Source organism: Cotesia glomerata, linkage group LG1 (genome assembly GCF_020080835.1).
Source record: "Cotesia glomerata isolate CgM1 linkage group LG1, MPM_Cglom_v2.3, whole genome shotgun sequence".
In the NCBI taxonomy this organism is placed as follows: domain Eukaryota; kingdom Metazoa; phylum Arthropoda; class Insecta; order Hymenoptera; family Braconidae; genus Cotesia; species Cotesia glomerata.
Genome location: NC_058158.1, coordinates 5,789,367 through 5,814,893, shown reverse-complemented (window position 1 = coordinate 5,814,893; position 25,527 = coordinate 5,789,367). Strand labels below are relative to the sequence as shown.

The window sequence follows — 25,527 nt, the reverse complement described above, 5'->3', positions numbered from 1 at the left end:
TATTAATATTATTCATACCCGTCATTAATTTAAAACGATAATTACATTATAATAATAATAATAATAATAATAATAATAATAATAATAATAATAATAATAATAATAATAAAGTTCTCTATTATTATAATTTTTCAATGATATGCAACTGAAATGAATGTCATCCGTCAGTGGCAGTGTGAATTTTTCCTAACAAAGTGAACTAATGTTATAAAAAACATCCTTTTAATTACAAACAGTCTGTGATTGTTTTTCTATTTTTAATTAATTATGATTAATTTATATAAAACAAATTCAAGTACTTTTTAAAATAATTTTTCGTTAACTAAAACTTAATTGCATGAATTAACAATTAAAGTATTATTTATGTATCGATTAACTTATTAAAATGGAGCAAAATCAAAATCAGTCGACTAACAATAATCCCAGTAACGATCCTGACAATGTTGGAAGGTATTTTTAAACAATTATTCTAGTCTTATATAATATCGATAATTATTTATATAAAATTTTATGAAATCAATTTTTAATCAAATAATATAAATCCTATCAATAGCTGATAATGAAATATACGTTTCTGATTTTTATTAATAATTTTATTATCATTATTTGTTCAATAAAATTAATTTAATGAATTAAAAATAATGTACATAATGATTGGAATTTTTTTTTGTTAAAAGAAAAAATAAATTGATACAATTAATTACAAAAATGTAATTACTTGCTCGAAATGATTAAAAAATTATTAGACACTCGTGAGTAATGAGTAATAACAATATAATAGTAACAATCTTAAAAAAATTGAGGAAACAATTAAATATATTTAATGGATAAATAATTTTTTAGTAACAAGAGTACTAATCATTTAATTGATATTTGTACTCAAAAGCCATTTTCTAACTGATAATAATAAATACATTTTTTGAGTACATATAAAACAAATCAATTAAATTTTTTATCACAAACTCATTACCTATTATCTCGCTAATTATATGATTAATTACAGCTGTCTGTTGTTGCGATATGCAAGTCAAAATTCACTGGACGAAAGTTCACAAAAGCATATACCGAGGGAAAGTGGAAAAGATAAACCGCCTTATCGCAATCATCATCACACCAATCGAGCTTTTGACGTTATAAACGCTATGAGAAAGTAAAGAAAATTTTATTATTTATCTTATTATTATTATTAATATTATTAAGTATTGTTAATCTGTTTAATACATAGTTCATAACTCGTTATTGTGTATAATATACTGATTTTATTTATCAATCATATGACTGAAGATCACAGCGAAAAAATTTGTTTATCTCTTTAGATAAAATAGATTTATTATAAATGCATCGTTATTGATTGATAATTATTTTTGTGATAAAAGTTGTATTATATTCTCGGTGTTTAATTATTTTAGTTCAATCAGATGTCACCGTGTCAATTTATTTTATTTATAATATTGCGATCAGATTTATTCAGACAAAGATTTGTAAATAATACCTCATAAATTTGTTTAAATTTGAAGATAATATATTATTGACAGTAATCAAATATTATTGGTTTACCAATAAATAATACAGTCAGGTAAAATTCAATGTCTTTTATCTAAAAAAGTCATTTTTACAACACATAAATCAAAACCTTTTTTTGTTAATAGTAAAAGCATTTAATTTTTGGTTCTATACGAACAATAATATTTTATGAATAAAGTAAAATTAATTACGAGCTTGATGAAATCTCACATTAAATAATAAAAAAAATTCAATAATAATGTAAATATAAAATTTTAAAAAATATAAAAATGCGGGACTTGAATACTTTCATAAATTATTTCAAATTTTATCACACAGTGGTTATAAAAAAAATGATATCACCATAAATTACTCAAAATTTATTTGCTCATCCTTTTAATATTAAATATTAAATTTAAATAACGTATATAACATGACGGAAATATTACTGCTGGCCGTCAGGCTTTTTAAATAATTTGAATATCCATTTAAATCCAAATTTAACGCCTACTATACATCGTTTATCTGTAATGTTTAGTCATTATTGATTATCGGGTTTATTTAATTTTATTTCAATGAACTTTAATATTCTCAGCTAGTAATTATATATTTAGAATAATACAAGTGTTTTTGTCATAAAACTTACTTGTACAAAACGGTGAAATTCATTAAATATGTCAACAAAACACAAATCCACTTTGATGAAAAGTAGTTAGAATTTCCGACATGTAATTTAAATATACATTTTCCACTTACTAATAGAATTAAAAAAGAAATTACTTAGAAAATAGCAATTGCAACAGCCTTTAACGTAAACATTGTAATTATTACAAGAATAATTTTAAATGTTTAATTAAACAGGCAAAATCTTCTATGCGATGTAATACTGGAAGCTGACGGCGGAAACGATGTACCAGCTCACAAGATGGTTTTGGCGGCATGCAGCCCCTACTTTTACGCAATGTTCACGAGTTTTGAGGAACGCGACCAACGACGTATCAAATTACAAGGAGTTGATCACGCAGCTTTGGAATTACTAGTTGATTATGTTTACTCAGCAGAAGTCCACGTTACCGAAGAGAATGTCCAAGTTTTATTGCCGGCAGCTAATTTACTTCAGCTGACTGATGTCCGCGATGCATGTTGCGATTTTTTACAAGCGCAATTGCATCCGTCCAACTGCTTAGGAATTCGCGCATTTGCTGATCTTCACGGCTGTTTGGAGCTACTCGGGCACGCTGACAGTTATATTGAACAACATTTCTCGTAAGAATTTATATTATTAATTCAATAGACCGGATTTTCATTTATTTATTACATCATCTCTACTCTTTTGGATAAATTTTTTTTTGCCCCAAAAGACTTGAGACATTTATTTTAACATCAATTCAATGTCTTATGACTTTCTTCATGATTTACCGCTTGAAACTGTTCCAATAAAAATTTTCCGGACCATAAATTTAACACACATGTTTCAATTATTACTCCAACTGATTTATTATCTTTATTAATTTTTAAATCCTAGAAAGTATCTTCTCCCTTAAAATAATAAATCCGTTAATTAAAAATATACTTTTTATATTTTAGGGAAGTTGTCGAGGGAGAGGAATTTTCAACATTAGCGCCACAACAAGTTGCCAAATTAATTTGCAGCGATCGGCTGTCAGTTCCCTCAGAGGAAAAAGTCTTTGAGTGCGTGATATCGTGGGTGCACTCAGACCTAGAAAAACGGCAGAACTACCTCGCGCAGTTAATGGAGCACGTACGATTGCCGCTTTTATCTCAGGAGTACCTGGTCCAGCGAGTCGAGGAAGAGCCGCTCTTGAAAGCGAATCTCCAGTGCAAGGATTTCTTAATAGAAGCCCTTAAATACCACTTGCTGAAAGGAGAGCAGAAGACTCTCTTCAAGACCCCGCGGACAAAACCGCGACAGCCTCGCGGTTTGCCAAAAGTTTTGTTAGTAGTAGGAGGACAAGCGCCCAAAGCAATCCGCAGTGTCGAGTGTTACGATTTCAAGGAAGAAAAGTGGTACCAAGTAGCAGAATTGCCGACTCGCCGGTGTCGAGCGGGTATGTCAGTCCTCGGAGGCCGGGTGTATGCAGTGGGAGGATTTAACGGGTCACTCAGAGTACGCACAGTTGACATTTACGACGGGTCTGCAGATCAGTGGTCAGCGTGTGCTGGCATGGAAGCACGTCGTTCAACTCTGGGCGTAGCAATCCTCGGTAATTGTATTTATGCGGTAGGAGGATTTGATGGGACAACTGGATTAAATTCTGCGGAAGTTTACGACCCACGTACTCATGAATGGCGCATGATTTCGTCAATGGGCACTAGACGAAGCAGCGTAGGCGTGGGAGTAGTTAAAAACTTACTCTACGCAGTTGGAGGCTACGACGGAGTTTCCCGACAGTGTTTGTCCAGCGTCGAGTGCTACAATCCAGAGAAAGACAAATGGAAATCCGTTGCAGAGATGTCTGCTCGACGCAGTGGCGCTGGAGTAGGCGTTCTCGATGGAATTCTCTACGCAGTTGGAGGCCACGACGGTCCGCTAGTTCGTAAGAGCGTAGAAGCTTACAATCCGGAGACGAACCAGTGGTCCGCAATAGCGGACATGGCTCTGTGTCGACGTAACGCAGGTGTAGTTACTCTGAACGGTCTTCTATACGTGGTAGGAGGCGATGACGGGACGTCAAACCTCGCCTCCGTTGAAGTATACTGTCCACGAAGTAACACCTGGACAACGCTGCCGAGCTGCATGAATATCGGTCGCAGTTACGCGGGAGTTGCTATCATTGACAAGCCCCAAATCCTCTCAGGGGCAATGTGAGGTTTACACACCACTGGGCATGCCAAGGATCAACAGAACGTTAACAACAGTGCGTCTTTCGACGCAGAATCGTCAGTTGAGGCGCCCAGTGGTAATAATGCTCAAGCACAGGCCCAAGTTTCGATAGACCAAGTCGCGCGTTATCGCGGACTCGCGGGTCATGACTGCGAAGGTTCAAGATGTGTTTGTCAGAGATACGAGAACGGAGAGCTTGCTGTTGTTGCGATGGGCCGCATGAATCGTAATCAAGACCAGCGAGATGATTATCAAAATTTACGAATTTATCAGTATCCAAATAACCACGTTTATCAAAATCGAGCGGCTAATTTGAACCCGCACTACCAAAATCCCGTGGACTTGGTCAGGGTTCAAGAGCGTAACAATGGCTCCCAGGAAAATATTTATGAAAGATTGGACAATGATGACGAGGATGAGAGAAACAATGAGAATAACGAGGCAGACGGCAATGATCGTGAGGCTGTTGTTGTAAGAAACGAGCCGAATGATCAGAACGACCGCGATCATATGTATGAACGCATTGACAACCGTCCTTGGTACCGCGGAGGCGGCTGCAGTAATCACCACCACCGCGCACCGAACAATTTTCCTACTTCATCAGTCTTCTGGAACGCGATTGAGAGAAATGCGAACCGGTACGATCCACGCGAAATTTATTTGCCGAACAACGCGTACTTGAACCGGCTGAGTTTATCGCGGAACTGCTTCTCGACGGACAACGTCGCGATGGCAGGCAATAGTGGTCGTAACGTCTATCATCTGGGACACAATTGCATGTGTCAATTCTGCACGAGACTGCCTTTTATCAGGTACCACATGTGTCAGCAGTGTTCCAGCAGTTTCCACGACAGATTGAGATGCTACGACGACTCGGGAGGCCCCTCGGGAGCTTCTGGTTCCTCGAGACATTACATCTATCAAGTATCTAGGAGCTGTCGGTGTGCCTACTGCCGCGGCGGAGACTACTCATACTCGAGATTTCCCATTAGCGCAGCCAGTCGTCTCGTTGACGCGCTGAGACGTGACTGTCATCAATGTGGGAGGAATCACGCCCAATGTAATTGTCGTAGCAGGCTGTTGACTACTGCTGCGGCTTCTAATTCCGCAATTTATATTGGGAGGATCGATCGAATCGGGTTTGTCAATAATCCGCTGTACGCAAACCCGATGATTTATGTCGGGAGAATTGAAAGGTCTTTGGGAAATCAGGAGGCTGGTAATGAAGATCCCGCGGCTTCTGCTGCTGGAAATTCAGCGGGTGGAGCTAGTGGAAGTGGAGAGGCAAGTGGGGAAAGAAATTCAAGCCAAGCTGGGCCGTCTAATCAGGCTAATGCTAATGCTAATGCTAATATTAGTGTTAATGTTAATGCTAATGATAATGGGGACGTCGTTAGGCAGCACACTTGTGATGACTCCTGCATTCGAAACAATGCGAACGCTCCAGGCACCTGTCAGTTTATTAACAGAAATGAAAGGTCTAGCATGGAGTGCAATGGCGGCCGGGTTTCTTATCACTGGTGGTTCGTCAACAGGTGGCTTCCACCCTGGGGATCGCAAGATAGAAATTCAGATACTGCTAGCGCGAATCTCCCTGCAGGAAGTAGCAGTAGCAGTAATAGTAATGGTAATAGTAATGCGAGTACTAGCGCAAGTGCTCCGAGAGTCGAGGAACCAAGAGATCCCCCGGGAAGTGACAGTGATGAACCTTAAATTGAAATCCATTGACACGGTTTCCCGGTTAAAAGTTTAATATCAGACGGAGAACTAGAATACAGTTTAATGGAATAGCTTTAACCAGCTACGGAGAAATCATTCCAGTTATTCCTTTTTTTTTTATTTTGTGATAGCTTATTTGAAGCGGGCTGGGTTATGGAGGAGAGAAGAGAGAAGAGGGAATACGTTTCCTCAATCGGATAATCATTATTGAAATCTAAGAAATCAATTTTTGGTGACAGCTTTCAGAAATGGGGGCTTTAGGTTACAATAAAAAGTTTATTCTCAAGAAGAAATAATATTTAATATTTTAATGATAATATACATTATTCATTGTACTTTTTAAATAATGAAACAGCGGATATTGGGATTTAAATTTATAATTGTCGCTTGATTATTTTGCCAGCGATACGGCGAGTGGCAGAGGTAATTTTTAATAAATAATCAGGGGAAATTCAAACGATACACATTTAAATAAATAATTAAAAATTGAATTCTCGATGTAGCGCATTGGTTTTATTTTTTATTTAAAATACTATTTTGTCTGATTAATATTACAAAATCGGCGGATTCGAGCGCTTCGATATTTCAATGAATTATTAAATTGATTGATAAATTAATCAGCGAGGTAATTATTGATGTTTTTCAATGGATTTTACTGTTATTTTAATGAATTTTAAAAATTTGAGATTTAGGTAGAAATAATAATAAATAGTACTAGTTAATATCAAATTGTCTTCATTTTGATAAATTAAAGACTGTCTTAAATGTAAATATAGTATGAAATTAATTAATCGTCTTATCAATTAATATTAATTAAATATAAATACTAGCCTTTGTACAGATAAAAATCTCCTATAAGAATAATAAATGATTATTAATTTGAATATCAATAGACAATATCATTGATAATTATAATAATAACAATTATATTTATACGTAAAGTAAAATCACTAAAATTCAATTACATCCATTATAATCAGTATTAGATATAAAATAAATTTTTGATGAAATAAATAGTAAAGATAAGCTTAAAGACAGAAACTGTCTTAATTTAATTATAAGTGGCTGTGTATAATTATGTACTATTATATTATATCGTATACATGAATAATTTCTTTTTATAACTCTGTTGCTTAAAATTGTGTAGGTAGAAAAAAATTTATGAATAAAATAAAAATTGACATTGAAGAATGAAATGTAGTTATGTAAATTATTTTATATAGGATCCGGATGGATAGAAATGAATCGGTGGCCATATCATCAAGTTATATTAATAAATATATGATTGAGTAATTTGATAATTCAGTAATTGAATAGTCTAGCTGAGCTGAACCGAGATACTGAGATGATCGTTTTAAAGTTTAATTATCAGAGCGGGCTCTTGACGTGCGAAATTAGTTTGCTATCAAGTTCATTCAATCTATCATTCTCTTAAATATTGAGCGCTATTTCTGGTATGCTAATTACAACCCATTCAATTTTATTCATCATATTTATTATGGTTATTGCTCGAACGTAATATGGAGCTTCACATTCGTTAAAAAATACAAAGACTTTTTTTAAATTAATTATTTGAAAAATAGAACAAAATTTATTGATCCCTTGATTAGCTGAAAATTTCTGTTAATATATTTTAAAAGTACTTTTACTTCATATGAATGTTTAATCTTCTGCAATAAAAAATATTTTAGTAATTTAGTGTTTCAATAAAAATAAGAAAAAAAATTCAGTATAAAAATTTTCAACACACTACAAAGTTTTTACTGCCATAAAATCTTTGGATAACATTTTTATATCAGAAATTTTCGATGTAAAATATTTAAAGCGTAAAACTTTAGAGCAATGAACGACAACGCAGCTGTTAAATTTTTATTGTTTCTGTCAAGATTTTGTTTGCTCTAATGAATGTTAAATATGTTAATAACGTTGTTGTTAACTTAACTAATATTACGATATCTATAAAAATAATCTACAATGTCAATTAATTGAATCATTAAGTTATCTTTCCTGATAATCACCTAACACACTGTACATTTTCTGTTGTATTTATTTTGTTGACATAAAAAATAATCTATTTTTTATCGAGAAAAATAAAATTTTTTATGTGACTTGTAATGCCATATCAATAGATATTATTGATAAAAATCAATCATTATTTTTTTTGTCAATTACTGAAAATAATTTTTTTTTATCAATTGTTAATAGGCTTACGTTACAGAAAATTTTTTTATTATTTCAGACATTTTTTTTGTTTAAAAATATTTTTTAGTTTCTTTAATGAATTTACGAAATTATTATTCGCAATAATATAAATTTCATGTGTAAGAATAAATAATTACAAAAAGTATATACTTTTTGTAAATTAATTATATTTTTGTGCACTAAAAACCTTCAATTAAAAATTACTTAAACAATAAACAAACTTATTTTTAATTCTTTCATAATTTTTTTCTTGAACGTAAACAATGTTATTTAATTACAAATCCTCGGATTCTTTTAATAATCATCAATGGAAATTAGTACTCAAAAATTAATAACAAGTACTATTACATAAACAGTCTTCCCATAACGAAAATAACCAATTAAGAACAATTTAACGATCAGCAATAACTCAAATAAAAATTTTTTATTCCATTTCGCTCCGCTGTACTCCTCTCGTCTCTTCTTATCAAATATTACACTTTCACTGGACATAAATCAAGGTAATAGTTCCAATGTGCGCTAACATGCAGCTTCATCAAGACCTTTTGGCCAATTACACTCACACTGCTCTTCACATGTGAATATTTACTTCCAGTCTACACACACACACTTATATCCATTAATTCAAACACAGCCAGAATGTGTCTTTACTAATTCGTAATTTACATATTATTCTAATGCCTAAAAACGTCTACTTATGTAATTTTCATATATATATATATATATACCTACGGTTCATCCATATGTATGCAGTAACACCCTCCGCCATTAGAATACTCATATGACATTAGATTAAGCAACCTTTCATTTCTATCCACTTTCATTTTTATTATTTTATACACAAACTTACTTTTTAAAAAATCTCTACATCATCTTCTTAGCAAACAAAATATAAATTCCACTTCTCAATAAATAGTTTACACATTTCCAACATACACTTGACACATAAGTCAAATAAAAATCTTATGAATGTTTCCTCTGGCTTGTTTATTTACAATTATTTATTATCTAGTACTTAATACGCGTTTGTTTTAATAAAAGACTGTGAGTTTAAGAAAAATTAACTGTAAAGATGATTCCAAGGATTTTACATGGCCAATTTTTTGTAATCAAATAATAATTTTTATTTTTGTGTTAAAAAAAAAAATTTACATTACACCGTGGATCGTAATTTTTGCACGACTCATGATGCGAAGCATCAGAGAGTGCTTTACGATCGAACAATTTTTTTCGCCTCATTTCGGCAACTATTTTTATTATTATAGTCTTGTTAGTTCACAGAATCAAGATATTTTGCATACTATTGTCAAGATAATTTAATGGAGATTAATTTGACACTTTTCAAAAATTAATTTAGTGCAATAGAAACGGAAAAAAACATCAAAATAGGTCAAAAAATTTTCCTGTCTGTCATGTATGAAACTCCGGAAACACTGTAATTTGCGAAAAAATGCATTAATTGAGTTAAATTTTGTTATTTTAAATTCTTTGGAAGAATTGTAGGTTACCGAATGCGAACGGCTAGGTAATTCAGTGTCGTTTACGTATAATTAATAAAATAAAATAAAAACAAGAAGACTGTATATCCATATATATTGTGTACATTTATCCCACTAAAGGCGCGTACGCATTATTGTACTATTTTAGCTGTTTTATATATTTTTTCACATATCGACGTTCTAATTAGCAAATTGTCTACTAACTCCATTTTAGAAAATCTTCTATTCGTACGAAAAAAACAATTAGTTCAAAATTTATTATCACTTTAGAAAACCATTTAATATTATTATCTCAGAGAGATATAGTATTTAGGTTTGAATCATTCAAATAATTTATAATTGGATTATTGCTACATCAAAATGTTAAAAAAACACCCTCTAAAAAATAAGGAGTTAGACAAATTGCTAATTATACCGTCGATATGTTATTTTATTAATATTTTATAATTAAATTATGAGTCGTACACTTTTGATTTTTCAAACTTTTTTTAAAATAAAAATCAATTTTAATATTATCAATAACAATAACAATAATTAAAATATTCAAAAAAATTCAAAGTAAGATAATAATTCAGAGATATATAAAAAATTTCGCAGTAAAAAATAAATCTAATCCCACAGCCCATAGCTTTTAAGAATTAAAAGAAAGTCTTGAACGCTCAACCAGTGAATCACTTGTAGATGTCAGCGGGATTAGACACGTGACAAGGAATTATGAAATCTCAGAAACTCGTTTAGCGTAGTGATATAAAGAGAGCAATTATATTTATTTATTAAGAATGAAACCTTGTGTCAATCTTTATTAAATAAATATAAATTGTATTGTATTATATCGGGAAAAATATTTGTCTTTTATTTATTACATATATTACTTACAACATAAAGAGTATTGTATCAGTCAAGTGGTGAACAAGCTCCGGTTGAATAACTTCAACTACAAGCTAATACACGCAAAGCCAGGGTTACTATTTTAATTGACATGACAGTACATAAAACCAGGTATGAGAATTAATTATTTAAGAATTGGTATCTGTCGTGGCTCGCTTATCTCGAGCACGAGTATTATTATTATTATTTTAATCTCTTTATTCATTCTCAGGTTTTCAATAATAAACTCCACCCGCTGATCGACAATCGATTGCGAACCCCGACGGACTCTTATCTCGGGCCACTCTCTTACGCAAATCCTTTATTGTATTACTTATACACAGTATATTATATACTATATTACTACCAACAGCCCAACCGGATCTACTTTCATTTCTTTTATTTTCTTTTAGAAATAAAAAGCTCTTACCGAGGACACACACGCACGTTTTGCTAGTATGTTAGGCTTGTTTTTTGAAATAAAACCGACGGCAAGCCCAAGGAATTAGGTAAGTGGTAAGTGATTAAATAAAGGTGAGTGAGTGAATTAGTATCAACATATATAAAATTGCATTTAATTGTATTACTCTATTAAAAGAGTCCATTTGTTATACCTGTCAATCTTATTAATTTATACCGACTTATTTTTACCCAACATGATAAGTTAATGATTGATGTTTGTATAAATTTATTATGATCGATTGTCAACCGACTGTTACACATACGACTGAATGGGCATCGATCGAATGGGTTTAGGTGCACATAAATAACCTCAGATTAAAAAATTTCATTAAACTTAACATTAAATCTATCGGTTTACGATTTTATTGAAAATAAAATTTATAAAATATAAAATCTCCAGTCCTTTATAGACCTAGTATAAATCTTGGGCTATTAATACCATTTCTTTATTAAATTTATTAAGGACATATCACTAGCAGGGCAAAAAAATAAAAACGGAAATCCTTATAATAAATATCTCGATATAAATTACCAATAAACGACAAAATATTTATTTATGTTATTACTTTATAGAATAGAAAAAAAAATTTCATAATCCAAGCTGGATTCTTGTTTCCTAATTAGCTCGCATTCTAAGACGCCAAGTAAGTTTAAAAATTTTAATTAACATCGTATCGAGTAAGTGCAGTAGCGATGTAATTAAATTTAAACAAATGAGAGAGGAGAATTGAACGAACCGGACAAAAGGGGTAGGGATAACTTGGTGGGACCGGACTTAAGTGAGAACTTTTAATATAATGTAACCAGAGGTGAGATAAATTTAAATTGAATATACATAGATAGTTGTGAGTTTGTGAGCGGTATGTTGATTTGAGCGGATAGATACAGGAATATAATAGAGGATAGACGTATATTTTGTATATTATACATTATAGATATCAAGTCAAAAGCCTGGAAAGTATTAACACAAAAGTTAACTCGTCTTTACGATCAAACGACTCTCCGGAGACTCGGTCTCTGGTCTCTGGATCTCTTATCCCCGTTTGCCGTGGCTGAACTTCCTTCAGTTGTCGTTCGCCATTCGAGCGTACGGGTTATCAGTTTTGCGGCTCACTTGGCTTATACACGCGATCCAATCACCGTGTCAATCAAATCCCGAGTATCCATTACATCAGCTGAACAAGCTGGCTCCTAGCGAACATCAACTGCCGCCGTCACTGTCACCGTTGCCGTTGCTCGATTTGTATTATACCGTGTCTACTCAGTGACATTACATCAAATGGTCCTCATCCAACATCCATTCCAATCAGGAGCTTGATTAAATATCTACTGTACTGTACTGTATTGTTTTTTTTTTTTTTTTTTACCTGCTGTCAAAAAAGGATTTTAAGTAGCGTCTGAGTAATTGACAGGTAAAGATAAATTTTTTAGTTATTTTTAAGCGCGGAACTATTCCGGATCCCGGCGGGCTTATGTAATAGTTAGACGCCTGGGAAAATATTAAATGTCTCAATAATTGTTGAGTTGTTGAGCTATCAGTCAATGTTAAATGTATATCAATTAGTTGGGCGGAATAATTTAAGGGGTTAAATATTTATGGATGTGTACCGACGACACATTGCAATTATACGGCCTGTAGTCTGTCGATCGGCTGAGAGGTGTTGGAATCATTTAGTACTCATCGAGGTAAATTTACAGACGTGTTATAATATTAATATAAGTGGATGGCGTGCTGCATATTTTTATTGAGCTCTGTAGAATATAAACAAAATTATTAAATGGAAAAAATTTCGAGAGTTTGTTTATTTATTTATTTATTTATTTATGTGTGTAGTGTAGTACGAGGATGTGAGATGGGATAACAGGGGTAGACTATAGTTGTACTAGCAGTTGGTCAGATTGGGGTAGATGCTCTACTCCGGTATGCCTATTTAGAACGGAGTTATATTCATATAATATAATATAATATAATATATTATAGGGAAATTCCGACGGTGGGCGAATTTGTTTTTATTGAATAGAACGATGAAAAATTTTAAAACTTTGTATCAAGCGGAACGTGACTTTGGTATGCTAAATTTAGAGTCCAGTTGAGTAGGCGAGTCACGTGAAAGGCCTCCAAGAAGAAAGTAACTTACTTTTTATTGGTGATGTGACGTCTACTTATTTTGTGGATGAATTTTATCATACAACACACCGCTCGTGCGTTAACTGAATTTTTCAGATGTATGTAAATAGATCATTCGGGATTTTTCTTCAATAATAAATATATTTTTTTTATTATCATCATGATAATGCTAACAATAAAATTGCTATTTTAGTTATGATTCAACATTGTTGAAATTTTTTTGTTTTTTTAATATGAATTCTTAATAATTTTATTATATACATTTTTTTGCTCGTTTTATTATTTATAAAAATCAAAAGATATAATATTTAAAAGTTTAAACTTTGAATTAATTAATTCTCTTAAATAGTTAAAAATACCACAGATATTTTTCCATGTTAACAAATTATTTAAATTGCTATTAAATTAAAATAAAATAAATTACAGTTAGTACGACAGTATTTAAAAAGATTAATTTAACCTGGGCATCATGTTTCACCAGGCAATGTTTGGAAATTAATTATTACATTCATTAATAAATCAAAAGATTATTTTTTAGTGTTAATTTTTTTTATAACCAGTATAAATTATTCAGCTTATATCGAAAAATATATTTAGTTTTTAAATATTAATATTTTTCATTCACAATTTTTACAGATCTCAGACGTGGATAAATTTCTGGCGCCTGTAACCAACGATTAATCTTAATATTCAACAGTCACGATACTCGAGAATTTTAAAATCTACTATAAGCACCACAATAATAAGTGTCAGCAAAAAACCAGTGGCAATGAACTTGCAATTATAATACTAAAAATATAATGGAGTTTGACATTTGTCCCGAACTTTACCTTATTAGTTTAAATAATAACAGTTATAACAACTCTATTAACGATTAAAGTTCAAGTGAGTTCGAATGACAGTGTGCTAGTTTGCAATTAAACAAATTTAAATTTGTGAAGGAAAATACTGTTTTTTCCTGTTCAATGCAGAAAAGGTTTCATTAAAATAATCTAGTCTCTAAAATGTCATTAGCAAACTTCAGTCTGCCATTTCCAGTGGCTACGCCGTCACCTTACTTATACACACCAAGTATTTCTCAGTCTGTGAATAATTTACCATTTAATGGAGTGTTACCGTCACCTAATTTTAATGAACAGAGTAACTATCAAAATCAACCGTATCTACCACCTGCTTATCAACGTCAGCATTATCCTGTACAGTCACAAAACCCCAGGCGCACCCAATACTATAATACTATAAATAACAATAATAATAATCATCATCATAATGACAATAATAATAATAAGCAGCGTCAGTATCAGATACAAACAACTCAAAATTATTTATCCCAAGACAATAATTTTGACGACTACGAACAAGATTATCCAGTAACTCAGTCAAGTATCAGAGAAAGCGAGAATAAAAATAACCCACAGCATGAGATAAGACCACCGTTGTTAGAAATAAATCAAGAGGACAGAATCGCTAATCGCAATGCTCCAAGCAATCAACCACAAGATCTAAATAATCCCCAACCTAATGGGTAAGATTTTAATTAAATTTATTTAGAGAAAATAATTTTATTTGTTTCGGTACACCGAACATCAATTTTTATTAAATTTAATTCATTCAATAAAAATGAAATATTAATCTATTTTTTTTGGTAAAAATGATTTTTTTATATACACTGATAAAAAAATTGACTTGACTCAAAAACAAAACTCTTGAACCAAGAAACTCATTTTGAAGAAAATGATTTTCTTGAGTCAAGAGAATAAATTCTTGAGCTAAGAAATTATTTTTGGTCTAAGAAAATTTTCTTGAGTCAAAAATTTATTCTCTTGACTCAAAAAAATCATTTTTTTCAAAATGGAATTCTTGATTCAAGAGTTTGGGTCTTAAGTCAAATCAATTTTTTTATCAGTGTACGTAAGTAATTATGATAAAAAACAGTGATAAATGTTCAGGTATTTCCACTTATTATCAATTAAAAAGACAAATTGTTTTCGGTTATTTTTTTTTTAATTAAAAAAAATAAAAAATATTTTGTACAGGTATTGGTGCCTCGAAAGCTAAATTTGACGTTGACTGTCCACGTGTGTTGATTCAATTATAGCATTCAATTAATAAGTATACGGAGAGAAAAGAATAGAACTCATTCCTATGTAGAACGGTAACCATTACCATGTTACATAGTAACGGAAATTTTTGTGAGAACCCTGTGTAAATTTGGTAATAAAAATCTTAGAAATTATGATAAAAATATGAACAATCACTCATTCGATGCGGAATGAAATTCTGAAAATAATGTTGTTATTTTTTTATTTTTTTTATGAAAATTTCAATTTGTTATTAACAAAAAACATGACCAAAATAAAAAATCTCAGTTTTTCATAAATAACTCAATAACTATTGGTGATATCAAAAATCGGAAAAAAGATTCTTAAAGAAGAGGAAATTTCTGAAAAAAGTCTCGACTCCCGGAACTCTAGCTTGAAAAACAATAATTTTTTGCCCTCCGGGCGGAAAGTGGCAACTTTCGTCCCGCTGCGCTAAACTAAGTTGCCGCTTTCCGCCTTCGTCGGACAAAAAAATAGTATACACTCCTCGGGAAGTAAATAAGAAAGCCTCAGATCACATGTTTGTTGACCTCGGCTTCGCCTCGGCCAACAATTACATGTGATCTGAGACATTTCTTACTTTACTTCCCTAGGTGTGTAATATACTATTTTATTTAATGTTGAAAATAGGGTTCCGTGCGACTTTAGTCACACAGCCGCGCCGGTGCTAAAATACGACAGCAGTTGCGGAATGAGTTCTATTCTTTTCTCTCCGTGTAGATACATTAATTACTTCACAATATTATCAATACTATAATGGTTTTAGGAGGCATGTCTTTTGTCCTCAATGATTAAATGCCTGAAGCTTTTCTGAATTGCTGGCTGTTGCTTGTTACACTTATTTTTTTGTTATTTTATACGATCAACCTGTAATATCAAAAATAGAATTTAATTGAAGATAATTAAAAATACGGAAAAAATATAATAGATGAATCTAAGTGGTTCAAATTTTTATTTATACTTAAACTTCTTGTAAATTGAAAAACTTTTTTAAATCAAAATTTGTTGCAGAAAATATTAAAATTAAATTTTATTCCTCGTCATTTATACCACAATTAATTATTTAAAGATATCCATAGACTTAAAAATATTATTCAATTTTGAAAAGAGAGATTTTTTTTGTTAGAATAAAATAATAACTTACTGTTTAAAATCTAAATTCTCTAGCGCCATATATTGAGTTTAATTTGACTCATTATTATCAATACAAATCGATGAAATTTCTTCGAAACTACATGGCCTTACGCAGCAGTCATTCAATAAATGTACATTCAAGTTATTAATGTCATCGCAAAACAGTTCGAGAGATTCAGAAAGTCTTTTTTTACATGTAGAAATTTCAATTGATTTTAATTGTACACTTTCAAGTGTCAAAAAAATAATGACTAAAAATATGAATACACTCCGTAACATTTTTTACAATTTAATCACTGTTAAAAAAAAAAAACTTGATATAAGGTAAAAGCCCCAATATATGATCATGTACCAGTATATGATCACTCCATGTATTTGTATATCTATATTCACAAATATAGGTATACAAATACATGGAGTGATCATATACTGGTACATGATCATATATTGGGGCTTTTACCTTATTTTAATAAAGAATATAAAATCCGTTTTTTTTTTTTTTTTTTTTTTTTTTTTTTGTAATTAAAGTATCAAGTAGTGTGAGCTGATGTTAACAATGGCTATCGGTTCATCATAAAAATTCCTTAAGTAGTTCGTTCAATGATACAGATAATGAACCACCAATAGAATTGCAGTATGAGGAGGGGATAATTTTGGATTGTATTGATACGTGCTTTACTTAGAAAATATTTTTTCAGCTCATTTTTATTAATTTTTTTATTAATTCTTGTTTAATACTGCTAAATATTTACCTAAATCAAAATACTATTCTTTTAGATGTACTTTTATCGTCGTCAAAACTGGAATTTTACAGTTTATTTATCATCTCGAATACGTCAATTTTAATAATAATCAGTTGTTAAGTTTTCTTATCATTTTTTGTGCCTTTTTGCACGCTTCATAGCGCGAAGCGCGTGAGGTTGTGCTTTATACTCGACTCGTCAAGGTCAAGCAATTTTGTGATCTTTAAATGCCTCTATCACAACCATATTACACTTATACAATGATATAAGTAGATGTATACTGAAAAAATACTTAAATTAAACAATCTTTTACTTTTTAAAATCATTTCATGTTACTACTTTGAAAAAAAAAAACGTTTTAAAAAAAATTTTTCGTGGACGACCGGATGTCACCCCATTTTGGATATACCAACGATCACTCCCGAACAAATTGATATTTCAAGACCGGACCTTTTTTATTAGTTTAAGAATTCGATTTTTTTTTTTAATTGAATTTTTATTAAAATTCACTACGATACAACTGTACAAAGCCAAACGAACTTTTCTTATTTGTCACGTGAAAACTATGGCGCCACTTGATCAAGCTAGATTTTTTTAGACTGCGTGCGCATATGACAAGAAAAAAGGGCGCTGATATTTAAAAAAAAAAATAAAAAGTTCTCTGTAAGAAATTACTTAATTATAAATTTTTTTTTTTTTTAATCAATTACACAATTAATTTTTTTCTTAAACAATGAATGAGCGTTATGAGGCGTGCACTTTTGGATTTTCCAAACTTGTTTACCTTATATTGAAACTAATCAAACTATGCATATACATAATTGAGAAGTTGATGATCTTTTTATCGAGCGTAATTCTATCTTATTAATTCACTTAAATAATGTACAATATTAACCGCGAGGTATTAACAACGATAATGAGTAAATATCATTATAAACTATTATAGATTCTATTATGTATTTTTGTTTAAGTTTATTGCGACTTATTTCTTACTGAGCGTTGTGCCGGATAAAACCAATTAATATCAAAATTCAAACATTAATTAACAATTAACTGTATTTTTCAAGGAATTTTTTTTAGTGGAAACATTAAATACTGACTTATTCTATTTTAGTATTATTATTATGTTATTTTGTTTTTTACTAGTAAATAATTAGAAAACGTTATTACGAAAAATAACTAACTTATATATTTCAAAAAAAAAAAAATCTAAAATTTCATAAATTTTCAATTGAAAAAAAGAAATGTGATTGTTTTATTGAAATATTTAATACTTACAAATTCATATCGAAAGTAATTTTGCAAATGGAACTTAATTGTAGCAGCGAAACCGAGGAGCTAAAGGAACGGACGTACCTAATTAAATGTACACTTTCATGTAATGCAAAGCTAATTAATCGAGAGAAATTTTTTTCATATGCTTAAATTAACTTATTTACTGTATTCCCTTAAGACTTTTACGCACGATATAATAATAATAATAATAATAATAATAATAATAATAATATCAATAATAACAATAATTACACGGCTAATTAGATTGGCTCGTCCTTTTATTTAACAATTTTTTTTGTATTCACATTCACGCAGATATACGAAAGTCAATTCATATGGAAGTTCCGGCGCCAAAACTTCAGTTCATGCAGTCCTCGATTACGACGACGACGGTGACGAAACGAATTCCAACGACGAGTATTACGACGAAAATGTTCCACGTGATCCGCGTGTTACACCTATTCAAGGACCGATATATGTTAAAAACGGATCTGTTCCTGTTGTTCCACTTTATTCGTATCAGCAGTATAATAATGGAAGTTTTTTACAAATACCTGTAAGTCATTAACAATTATTTTATTTAGCTTATTAATTTATTACCAATTTACACTATGTACACTTACGGTTTATCGATGTAATTATTTATTAAATTACATACTCATATAATTAATTTCAACCGGTCACTTGCACGGTTTCTATGCCGTAGGTTCTAAACCAATTTAATAGCGAATGACGTCAATCACTATAATTATAAATAATGACGATAATTTTGTCAATTTTCAAATTTTATAATTAAGTTACAGTTTTCATTTTTTTATGTTAATATTTACGATTTGCAAAAAATTCTTTTTCAAATAATTCATAGGTAAATTCTTTACTTCGATGAAATTAAATATTAAATTTTAATGAAAATTTTCAGCCGACCTTGCCGCACGTCTGAGGTCAAAATTTTAAATAAAAAATATTTTCGGTATCATGTGACCACGGTTTCCTTATTCGGTGTAAATAAATATATACGTAAACGATAAAAAAAAAAAAAATCTTAACCATCAAATGTAACTGGAGTCTTCCGTTGGTGCAAGGTCGTAACACCCGACGACATTGGCAAACGAGATCGGTTCTTTGGCCCTTTCGCTCTTTAAACTCCCCGAGATTCCAAATCTACAGATCTATGGATTTTTTTTTATGTTATCGTGAAAAAAAAATTACAATAATAACATTATTCTAAAAAATAAATAAATAAAAGGCTTATATGTTCCATTAATGTCAAGCTGTGGACATGACAAGATGCTTTTTCTCTCTACTTGTTTTAAATTTTTTTTTTCGTGACAGGAAGGACGTTATTTTGTATGGGTAATTGAGTACCAAGTGTTACAGATCAGACATAATTAGCTTTTATATATTTATGTATTTAAAACTTATGATAATATTTTTACTTTATAATTGAGCAAATAAACGAAATAAAAAATTCGAGGATATTAAACAATGGAGCGGTTTTTTTAAGTATATTTGGCAAATGCGTAATCCTTAAAGCGAAATATGAAATACGATTGATATTTTTTTCCATAAATCTTTTCAAAGATAATAAAGTGTATTCATAAGAAAAGAAAGCGAGTGACCTTACTTTTTTTGTACTCATTTTTCAGTAATTTCTCCACTCCATCGTCTCTTCTTCCTGCGCAATATAAAAAAGTAACTAAAAAACCTTTACATTAGTCTTGGCACCAACTCAGTTTGGATAGAATTAATGAAACAAAAAATATAAATCTAATTTATTGTGTTTTACTTCAAATTAATTTAACCCGTTAAATTTTTTATGTAACCATCAATCAATTAAAAATTTAACAACCTTGTTATATTTTATGTACATTAAATTATCATATTTTTTCTTCCACTTATACTTATTAACAAATAATTCATTACACGTTAGTTTTATTTAAAGTATTAAATATTTGGCGCTGCGGATCCCAGATATGTCTGACCGCGTAATAAACATAAAAAAAAATAGTAGCTTATAATTTATTAAATATTTATTGTAAACTATAAACTCGTATCTATTAACATCCATTCAGTAAAAATGATAAGCTACCTAGTGTAATATAGATTTATATTATTATATAGAGACCTCAAACAAGAACTACCGTAGATTGTCTAATCGGTTCAATGTCGATTTCGATTCCATTGCGCTCTTTTGTTATCCTTTCACCATTCGGGCCTGCTTATAAGCCGATTTTATATTATAAGCTTTGATACTCAATATTACACGTACTATATCCACTGATCGTATCATTTTCACCACTCGGTGTGATATTATGCCTCTGTGTTTCTCTATAATCTAAACTATACACGCTAATAATAATAATAGACACAGCCCACTCAAAATAAATATTTTATTTTATTTTATATGACTGTTATTAATTGTTGACAGTTTTACTTCTATGAGTAACTTTTTAAGGTGGGATAATAAATGACTCATTGTTTTTCTTTTTAATTAATTCTAATTATTAGATTTACTGTTAAAGTTTTTTATTTTTATCAATCGAATAATAAAATTGATTTTTTAATTCAATCAAAATACTTATAAATTAAGTTTTATAATTGACTTGATAAACTAAGGGAGTAAATTTTTTATAAAATCCAATAATTAATTTTAAATATTCGTTTATTGCTTTATAATTCGCGTAATAAATTAAATTAATCATTGTAAAAAAGATAAAATATATATTTGAATAAAAAAAAATTAAGATTTTTCAAAGATATTAATTTTAAAAGAGTGGTTAAAAAACTTCCAGAAAAACTGGTTTTTGTGTCTCGACTTGTCGCAGAATTTGAGAGTGTGAATTTTTAATTTATTTCTAAATTAACTTACAAATGCCGGTAGCATATACCGGAGTTTTGTTTGAATATTTATTGTTAAATTATCATTCTTTATTCTTTTTTAATTTTGGGTTATAAATAATAGAGCGAGATTTCGTGACTAATATCTGATATTGAGAAGCTGGAATTTGCAACAGAAAAAATATTATTAAACAGAAGTAAATTATTATGTTCATTATTAAAATACGGATGATTAATATCGTTTTATTATTTTATTTTTTTTGTGCAAATAAATATTTATTTGATAAAATATTGGTTTTCAAGCGTGAAACGTGAACGTGAGATGTTTTACGATCGATGACCATAGTGGAAATATCCATGATATAAGTGAAGATATTTTACATTTAACACGTTTGAACGTTACGTACTCGTCCATCCAAGTCTCATTAAATATGATGATGATACTAAGCAGATACTTTGTAGCTAAATCGATGTTTGTTACCCATAAGAGTAGGTATATGTGCAGAGAATTTGAGCGTGTAGATAAATTTGATTGTATGTGAGTGCGAGAGTAATAGCTTGCACATTTATAAGTTTGTACTCCAACTATTAACATAATTCGAACTATAAATGGTGAGTTTCATTTCTATTAACTTCACTTTAGAGCATTTATTGTTTCTAAAACTCTTTAACGTAATTGAAAATTTATCTTGTGCCGCTTTTTCTCAGTTATTGATTTTTTTTAATTGTTAGGACTTTTCACACTCAATTTAACTGTAATTAAATCCCACAAGTAATTAAAAGAGATCATTAGTTAACAATGTAACTTGGTAATAGAATCAAATTCTTTTACAGTGCATTTTATAGTTTTCAAAATAAGAATATCACCGATTAAATTAACAAATTATCCTTTAATTTTATTGAAAAAATTTTTAACATATCAAATAATGAAAAAAGTGCAATAAAAATAAATTGAAAGTGATTTTTCAAATAAAAATATTTTATTTAAACATGAACAGAAAAAATTGTATAAGATATTTGTAAAGTAATTTAAACATTTTTAATTGTTTAGAAATTGATTCAGTATAGACGATAAATAATTTAAAAAAATTTCATGATAATAAAAAATAAAAAAAAACTGAGTTAAAAAAAATCGTACAGCTACGCGGTGTTATTTTCAGAGAAAAAAAAATTTTGCATTACAAAAGAAACAATTTATTTTCCCTAAACTTGGTGAGATGAAAAAAATCAACCAATTTTACAGTCTCATTACCATAACTTTTATACAAAATAAAAATTAAAAATAAAACGTACATGAATTTCCGGTAGTAAATCCTTTATGAGCAACGCCTCAACGTATGTAATAATAATTATTTAAGGATATGCCGCAATATTGTCTCTTAATTTGTAAATTCTCCATACAATATAATACCAATACGACGAATGGGTCGGGCAATAGAGTCATTAACGCTCGCCGACAAAATGTACCCGCGCGTCTTATCCACGTCGTTTGTTACGTTATTTACATACAGCTCATGCTAATGTGTTTATTCAGTATACCGATCGTTCTATTATATCTTAAAAAAAATAGTCAAAGTCGAGAACACATGACATAAGTTTTTTAAGCACTGTTTACTTAATGGACCTACGAGTGATGTTTATAGACTAATTTTTGCTCCGATCCTCAAATTCTTAATTGTTTATTTTTCATTTTTATTATATACGATCAGTGAACCCAGAATACATGAACATTTCGTTTAGATTGATTGACTCGAGCCTTGAAACGACTTACAAACGTATATTGACTCTCATTTCTTAACTCGAGGGCCAGATAGGTCAAGCAAATATGCACTGTATACCTATGTCCATTCGTAAATGTCAACTGTGTTTATATTACAATATATTTCATTATTTACCGACGTTTACTTTAAACAATTATTGTGTCTTCAACTCTCATATTTATTTATAAAATAATTAAACCTTTTCAGATTCTATGGACCGCACTGTCAGTGGCATTGGGTGTCGAGCTGCATGGCGACGTCGTCAAAGGTACACCTTGCATCAAAAAATATCATCAATTATTCTGCCCGACTGCCGGTAAAACATATCCTAAGTACGATATTACAGATAGAGTATTATCATATCATTATATCATCACAGCCGTTTAGTATCAAGTAAATTAATTATTCTTATTTTTTCAGAGAAAGAATAGAACTTTTTATCGATGAAAATAAAGCTTTAATGAAGCGTATGTACGGAGATTTCGAGACTGACAAGGATCACGGCCTAGGAACGAGTTCTTCGGCCAAAAGAAGAAAAAGAAGATCCTTTGATCCAGATCTTCCGGACGGGGGACCGAGTCTTGCGAGAAAAAATATTGGAGATTCAAAATATATCAGAGGAGGCGACTCTTATTTTGAACATATTCGTAATCCGCGACAGCTGCCAAAAAATAATCACAGCGATAGTGGAAGGTAATTTAAATAATTAAATTAAAAACGTATACACAGTAAAAAATTTTGCGTCATTGTGTCAAAAAATTTTGTGTTAAAAATTTTTATGTTAAATATTTAACGCTTTTTTGTGTTGATTTAACAGAATAAGTGTTAAATTTACACATAAAAGTGTTAAATATTTAACACAAAAGAAGGATTTCTTATTATTTAAGAAGATTTCTTTGTATTTAAGAAATCATTTCTTAAACATCATTTTTTAGTATTTAAAAAATATTTCTTAATACTTAAGAAATATTTCGTAGTATTTAAAAAATATATATATTTCTTAGTATTTAAGAAACATTTCTTAAATACAAAGAAATATTTTTTAAATACTAAGAAATGGTGTTTAAGAAATGATTTCTTAAATACAAAGAAATCTTCTTAAATGTTAAGGAATCATTCTATCAGTGTGTGTACACGGAAAAAAGAAAACTCGAAAAATTACAGTATAAAATGTAAAATCGGTCCTGTCGTAATCAAAACTAGAAAAATTACAGTTTGAAATAACATTTTTCTAAATTCAATTTTTTAATTTAATATTCAGAGCTTTCAATCTAAATATTACACTCTACAATGTAATTCTTACAAAATCTGTAATAATTACAATCTGAAACAATTTTTCCGTGTAGATATTCAAATTTTTAATTTAATAAATAAAAAATCTATTACTAAAATAATTTTTTTTATTAGATTGGATGTCTGTGAATCAAAAACAGAAGTTGTAACTCCTTATTGGGCGAGCAATAGTGCTGGAAAAATACGCGCTGTCGTCAATACTCAACATTTTGAGCAAGCTATTCATCAAGAAGTTTGTTCGTAAGTGTTTACTATTTTTTTTTATTTAATTAATTAACATTTTTATTTGGTGTTTAGAATAAATCTACTTAATTGGACAATGAGATTAAACTGATTTTTTTTTATTCATCAAATAAAGGAAAACTCAAACAAATCGATGCACAGGAGGTTGTGGCTGCGAGCAAAAGTACAAATGGCACAGGCTGCTCGCTTATGACCCGGATGACGATTGCAAAGGTATTTTTATGGACTGGTTTCTCTTTCCGTCCTGTTGCGTTTGTCGGTGCGATCCGCATGCCAAGTTTCCCGGCACTGGTACTGCTACCAGTACCGGTACTACCACGAGTTCCAGCTCCAGCACCAAGGCTATGACCAACCGCAGCGGTTGATTTTATTCCTATTATTTTATTTTATTATATCAACTTTTTACCCGAACTTTTGGCTAGTAAAGCCGAGAAAACTTTTATCAATCAAAGTTTTAAAACTTTTGGTATTTCTTTCATTTTCAATTATCCTCATATTTTTTCTTCCTTTTTTTTCTTTGAGGATCTAAGTAAATATTGTAGATTTTTTTTATGCATAAGATATTTTTAATAAGATTATTATCAAGGTTTTTTGCCAATGACGATAACGTTATTGCGAGTCGGGAATGATGCAATTAATTAGATAATTTGAATTGTAATTATTTTAGATTTTATATTGTAGTAATTATACATATTTTTTAAGGACAATTATGAATATAATTTTTTTTATAAATATAATTTTTATGTACACTGTAAATAATTAAAAATATTTTTAAGGATCAAACCTGTAATTTGCATTTTTGTACTGTAAAAAATTAGGAATAAATAATTATAAATCAATTGAAAATATTTATTTAATTTTATTATTAAGGAAAAAAATATAAAATTTAACTGGACTTATAAGTAGAATATTAT

General features: G+C 30.1%; 3 protein-coding genes across 6 annotated transcripts; all 3 read left to right on the top strand.

Annotated features, from left to right (window-relative positions):
• The first annotated feature begins 78 nt into the window (after window positions 1-78).
• LOC123269198 (ring canal kelch homolog) lies at window positions 79-4,334 on the top strand. The gene is made up of 4 exons (XM_044734830.1): window positions 79-450; window positions 1,004-1,150; window positions 2,365-2,769; window positions 3,091-4,334. The coding sequence occupies exons 1-4, from the start codon at window positions 386-388 to the stop codon at window positions 4,331-4,333; spliced, it is 1,860 nt and encodes a 619-aa protein (XP_044590765.1). The 5' UTR covers window positions 79-385; the 3' UTR covers window position 4,334.
• Window positions 4,335-4,541: 207 nt separating this feature from the next.
• LOC123269294 lies at window positions 4,542-6,227 on the top strand. The gene has a single exon (XM_044734932.1). The coding sequence runs from the start codon at window positions 4,559-4,561 to the stop codon at window positions 6,059-6,061; it is 1,503 nt and encodes a 500-aa protein (XP_044590867.1). The 5' UTR covers window positions 4,542-4,558; the 3' UTR covers window positions 6,062-6,227.
• A 4,390-nt stretch (window positions 6,228-10,617) lies between these two features.
• On the top strand, window positions 10,618-25,321 carry LOC123266689 (protein spaetzle 3). Of its 4 annotated transcripts, XM_044731062.1 has the most exons (8): window positions 10,618-10,767; window positions 10,868-11,144; window positions 13,862-14,750; window positions 18,795-19,035; window positions 23,285-23,409; window positions 23,498-23,770; window positions 24,485-24,610; window positions 24,729-25,321. In XM_044731062.1, the coding sequence occupies exons 3-8, from the start codon at window positions 14,230-14,232 to the stop codon at window positions 24,976-24,978; spliced, it is 1,536 nt and encodes a 511-aa protein (XP_044586997.1). In that variant the 5' UTR covers window positions 10,618-10,767; window positions 10,868-11,144; window positions 13,862-14,229; the 3' UTR covers window positions 24,979-25,321. The 4 variants fall into 4 exon arrangements, with proteins under 4 accessions (XP_044586997.1, XP_044586989.1, XP_044587014.1 ...); XM_044731054.1 differs by lacking the exons at window positions 10,618-10,767; window positions 10,868-11,144 and adding an exon at window positions 12,140-12,509; XM_044731079.1 differs by lacking the exons at window positions 10,618-10,767; window positions 10,868-11,144 and adding an exon at window positions 12,741-12,783.
• The last annotated feature ends 206 nt before the right edge of the window (window positions 25,322-25,527 follow it).